At 36.9% G+C, this 6,000-nt stretch overlaps 1 protein-coding gene across 6 annotated transcripts in view; it reads right to left on the reverse strand.

The window, feature by feature from the left end:
• Nucleotides 1–6,000, reverse strand: part of Pcm1 (pericentriolar material 1) — a 91,101-nt gene that overhangs the window by 29,175 nt on the left and 55,926 nt on the right. For all 6 annotated transcript variants that reach the window (XM_013025478.1, XM_013025503.1, XM_013025482.1 and 3 more), the window contains one exon: nt 1,377–1,541. In XM_013025478.1, the coding sequence (XP_012880932.1) occupies nt 1,377–1,541 (165 nt within the window). The remainder of the gene's footprint in view (nt 1–1,376; nt 1,542–6,000) is intronic.

A 6,000-nucleotide genomic window follows, 5' to 3' on the forward strand; every position in this document is an offset into this window, starting at 1 on the left:
TACTATGACTTTTGAGTTTTCCAGAAAAATTCTACAAATTTATATAAGCAGCTGGGGTGGAAAAAGAAAACAAAACAGATATTCTTCATCTTTTGATTTCTCATTTGAAGAATGAAAACCAATGAAGCATTGCAGGGCTCAAATGACATACATAAATAACTCTTAAAAATTAATTTTGAAAATACACAAATGACAGTTGATATAATTTTCACCAAAATCTTAACACAAATGAAACTACAAGTCTTTTTGCTGACTCCCTCTCTACATTCCTTTAGAAACACTTATTCTTTATAAATAAGTACCAGTGTTTATTTAAACTAAAATGACAGCAAATATATTCACCTAACAAGCAATTTCTTAAGAGTCTACCATGTGTATTTAAGACAAAAATATGTGAATGTACTACCTGCTGCCAAGGGACTCAAAAAGGTGACACAGAAACTTAAGTAAATACTACATAATGTACTACAGGTAACAAAGCAGGTTTACTCTGCTCCAGTGGAAACCAAATGGAGAAAAGTAAAGCTATTCTATATGAATTGAGATACAATTTCAGGTTCCAGAATTAAAACTGAATGAAACAGCCTTCCAGCGAAAGGGCTTACAAAGGGCAAAAAAGGACTTAAAGTAGAAAGGGACAACTCATGAGGTAAAAAATACCGTGACAGGGGCTGGGAAGGTGGCTCAGTGGTAGAGCGCTTGCCTTGCATGCCTGAGGCCCTGGGTTCGATTCCTCAGCACCACATTAGCAAAAAAAGAAAAAAGCCAGAAGTGGCGCTGTGGCTCAAGTGATAGAGTGCTAACCTTGAGCTAAAGAGCTGAGAAAGAGTGCCCAGGCCCAAAGTTCAGGCCCCACGACCGGACCCCCCCCCCCAAAAAAAACAAAAAACCAAAGTACCGAGACAGCCATATGAAAGCTCTGGTTCAATGCTACTGAAAGAAAAGGTCTCTAGGCAGAGGATGGTAAGGAATGAATCTAGAAAGGCAAGAAAATGCCAATTCCTCTGTGGCCATGTATGTTAAAATCTGTTTGAAACACACTGGGTACTAGACATTGTGAAGGGGAAAAAAAAGGTGACAGATACTATCGTAAGTACTTTAGGCTTTAATTTAACATACCATGCCTGGTGAAGCCAAAGGTTTTAATCTGAGGAATAGGATATTGCATAGTAATTTTTAGATGGGTTTTCAGAATTACAAACTTTGAGTCCAACTTTAATGCCAACTATTCTTTGTTTAAAAGTGCATGCACATAATTTCTACTACAAAATCTCACGTATGGTAGCAATGTGTGATAGTCTAGTTCTGAAACTTGCTTTAATAGAACTGTTCATATCTAACCTTAAATAGTAGCAAAGCAAGAAAAAAAAACATACCTGAAGATATTTCTGTAGACCTACTATATTTTATTATTTTTTCCAGGTGCTCATGATTCTTTCTGCTGAATGCTTTTGCTGGAACAGGCTCTTCAGTCTTTGCTGTATGTCTATTCCGACTTTTGCAAGGTTCACAGGTGCTAGACATACTGGCACTTTCATATCCTTGATTTAAACAACAAAAAAGTAACAGCTGCAACTAACTTAATATAAAGGGAAACTGATTTCTACAGTGAAAGTAGTACAATTAACTCAGTACAGATGCTATAAAGCACTAGTATAAACAAAATGCAAAATAATGTCTTGGAGATAAATTTGGAAATAGTAATAAATAACTCATTATACTTGAATATTCCCTTAAGTACACTACAAAGTACAATATAAAATATATTTTACAGGACCCAAATCCTCAACCAAAGTCTAACTGATGATTTTTTTCAATGTGAGAAAATGTAAGAAAAAAAAATCATAGCCAGTCACTGATGGCTCACGCCTGTAATCCTAGCTACTCAGGGGTCTGAGATCTGAGGACTGTGGATCAAAACCAGCCTGGGGAGGAGAGTCTGTGAGACTCATCTCCAATTAACCACCAGAAAACAGAAGTGGTGCTGTGGCTCAAGTGGTAGTGACTATAAGTATGTGGTTTTATTTCTGGGTCTTCTGATCTATTTCCATTGGTTTTTGGGTGTATTTTTGTGCTAATACAAAGCTGTTTTTGTTATTATGGCTCTATAGTAAAGCTTGAAATTTGGTATTGTGATACCTTCTGCATTGCTTCTTTTGCCTAGAATTGCTTTGGCTATTCTAGGTCTTTTGCTGTTCCATACGAAATTTTGGATTATTTTCTCTATTTCAGTAAAGAACATGGTTGGGATTTTGATGAGAATTACATTGAATTTCTGTATCATTTTTGGCAGTAGGACCTATCCAAGAACACAGAAGGTCTTTCCATTTCCTGATATCCTCTGATTTCTTTCTTTAGACATTTGTAGTTTTCACTAAATAGATCCTTTACATCTTTGGTTAATTCCTAGATATTTTTTTGAGTTGATTTCAAATGGGGTTGTTTTCCTGATTTCCCTTTCTGCTTTTACATTGTTGGTGTACAGAAAGGTAACTGATTTTTGTGAGTTAATTTTGTATCTTGCTACTCTGCCAAAGTGGTTTATTAGTGCTAGGAGTTTGGGAGTGGGCTGTTTAGGTATATTATCATGTCATCTGCAAATAGGGATAGTTTAATTTCTTCCTTCCCTATGTAGATCCCTTTAATGTTCTTTTCTTGCCTTATTGCTCTGGCTAAGGATTCAAGAACTATTATACTGACAAGGAGTGGATAGAGTGGGTATCCTTACCTTGTTCCTGATTTTCAAGGAATTGGTTTTAATTTTTCCCCATTTAGTGTGGTAACTGGCTGTTGGTCTGTCATATATGGGTTTGTTTTAAAGAATGATCCTTCAAATGTACTCATTACCTTGCCCATGTAATTGTAACCCTTCTGTATGGTATTTCACAATAAAAAAATAATTTTAAAAAAAAGAATGATCCTTCTAAATGGGGTGCTGGTGACTCACGCTTGTAATCCTAGCGACTCAGAAGGCTGAGATCTGAGGATTGTGGTTCAAAACCAGCCCAGGCAGGAATGTCCGTGAGACTATCTCCAATAAGCCACCAGAAAACCAGGAGTGGCACTGTGGCTCAAGTTGTAGAGCGCTCACCCTAGGCCCAGAGTTTAAGCCCCACAATCAACCAAAAACAAAAAAATAAAACAATGTTCCTTCTATTCTTATTTCCTCCAGAGCTTTTAACATGAATGGGTGTTGTATTTTGCCAAAGGCCTTTTCTGCATCAATAATCATGATTCTTGACTTAGGCTCTGCTGATGTGAGAACTACTTTCTTGATTTACATATGTTAAGCCAGCAATGAATCTGTGGGATGAAGCCTATTTTTATGTTTCTGAATTCTGTTGGCTAAAATTTTATTGAAGAGCTTTGAGTCAGTGTTCATCAAAGAGATTGGTCTATAGTTCTGTTTGTTGGATCATTACACCTGGTTTGGAGATGAGTGTTATTGGCTTCATAGAATAAAAGTTTGGGATTGCTCCCTCTGCTTGAGGAGTATGGGTATTAGTTCCCCTTTAAAAGACTTATACAATTCTGTGGTGAAATCTGTCTGGACCTGGGCTTTTCATTATTGGAAAACTTCTGATTGCTTCCTCTATTCTCACTGTGAGTGACTGGCTTATTTAGCTGATTTATACCTTCTTAATTGAGCTTGGGCATTTGTATTTCTCTAGAAAATCATGCATTTCTGCTAGGTTTTCCTTCTTTAGTGAGTAGATTCTGAAAATAGTTCTTAATTGAGCTTGGGCATTTGTATTTCTCTAGAAAGTCATGCATTTCTGCTAGGTTTTCCTTCTTTAGTGAGTAGATTCTGGAAATAGTTCTTTATGATGATTTCGATGTCTTGGATGTTTGTTGTAATTTTTCCTGTGGCATACCTGATCTTATTGATTTGGGTCTCCTCTCTTCCTTTATTTTGTTAATCTTGCAAGAGGTCTGTCAATTTTATTTTTAAAAAACATTTTTTATATTTATAGTTTTATCTCTATCTCATCATTTTCTGTCCTTATCTTGGTTATGTCGCTCAGCTCCATCTAGTAACTTTAGGTTTAATTTTTTTCTTGCTTTTCTAACAGTTTTAGTTGCATCATGAGATTATTTATTTGACCTGCTTCTATTTTCTTGATGTGTACGCTCAGAGCAATGAACTTGCTTTTGTTGTTTCCCAGACATTCTGATGTATTTTCATTGAATTATAGGAACTTAACTAATTTCTTCTTTAATTTGTTCTGTGACCCAGGTGCCATTCAGTAACGTGTTGTTCAGCCTCCATGTATTTGAGTAATTTCTGCACTATGTGTTGACAAAAAGTTTGATTCCACTATTGTCGGATAGAATACAAGGGGTTATTCCAATCTACTTGTACTTATTTAAATTCTTTGTGTGAACTATATGATCTATTTTGAAGACAATCCCATGGGCTGCAAAGAATGTGCACTGGGTTGTTGTTGGGTGCAAACTCTATAGATGTCTATTAGGTCCATTTGGGATACGGTGTCATTTAGCTCAGAGGCTTCTTTGCTTAACCTCTGGTTGGTTGACCTGTCCTTTGGTGAGAATGGGGTTTTAAGGTCCCCCACTACTATTGTATTTGGTTCTATCTTGTTCCGTAAATCTGAGTGTGTTCCATTGTTTGGTGAATATAAACTGATGATTGTTGATATCCTCTTCTTGGATTGTTCCCTGTATTATTATGTAGTAACCTTCTTTGTCTTTTTGTACTTATTTTAGTGAGAACTCTATGGCAACCTTGCCTTCTTGCTGAGTACATTTGCATGGATCTTCTTCCAACCCTTCACTCAAGAGTCTGTTTTTGTCTTTGGCTGTAGCATGCATCTCTTGGAGACAAATGGATGAATCTTGTTTTCTGATCCACTCTGCGGTTCTTTTGATTGGTGAATTGAGTCCATTAATGTTTATGGTTAATACAGAGATGCGGTGTGTTTCCTATCATTTTCTTGCTTTCCTGCATCTTGCGTCTTTCCTTTTCCAGTGCTTACTAAATTGATCTAATGATTTCTATCTGATGTGGTTCCCTTGATTGTTTTCTTTGGGTTGTGTTCCTCCTTTTAGTATTTTTTGTAGTGTTTGCTTCGTGTTCATGAAATCCTTTAATTGTTCTTTGTTATTAAAAGCTTTAGATTTTCTGTGAAAATGTGAATGGTAGCTCTGCTGGATTGTGAGTTGTTGATTTTCAGGGCTTGGATGGTACTTTTCCAGGCTCTCTTTGCATTGAGGGATTGTGTGGAGAGGTCCGCAGTGATTCTGATTTTCTTTCCACTGTAATATAGCTCATTCTTTGGTTTTACAGTATTTAAAATCAGCTCTGCAATTCAAGTCTAGCGTCTTTACCATGATATGTCTAGAAGTATTCCTCCTAGGATCCTGTCTACTAGGTGTATGCTTCTGTTATGTGGGTGAGGTTTTCTCTTTTGAGATTGGGGAAATTTTCTATAATAATCCTATTGAATAAGTGTTGCATCCCTCTATTGTGGTAGTCCTCTTGTTAAATGATCTCAATTATAGAAAGATTAGATTTCTTGGCATTGTCTGCCAGTTCTTGAATTTCCCTTTGGTAATTTCTGAGTGTTTTTTCCACCTTTAATACTTTCTTCTCCAGCACCTCTGTTTTATCTTCAACTCCTGATACTCTCTTTTCCATCTCATTCATTCTGTTACCATTCTGAAACCATTTATGGTTTCTATATAGGTTCTCAAATGTTAATTTCATCTACTAACAAGGTATGTACTATGTACTATGAAATCGCCACTTTCAGCTTTTTCTGTTTATACGGTGCTGAGTAATTGAACCCAGGGCCTCATACACGGCAAGCACGCTACCACTGAGCCACCTTCTCAGCTCCACTATGACTATTTTTGTTTTTGTTTTTTTGGGTCCGGTCATGGGGCCTGAACTCTGAGCCTGGGCGCTGTCCCTCAGCTCTTCAGCTCAAGGCTAGTGCTCTACCACTTGAGCCACAGCACCACTTCCGGCTTTTTTCT

The sequence above is a fragment of the Dipodomys ordii genome, unplaced genomic scaffold (assembly GCF_000151885.1).
Source record: "Dipodomys ordii isolate 6190 unplaced genomic scaffold, Dord_2.0 Scaffold4, whole genome shotgun sequence".
Classification (NCBI taxonomy): Eukaryota; Metazoa; Chordata; class Mammalia; order Rodentia; family Heteromyidae; genus Dipodomys; species Dipodomys ordii.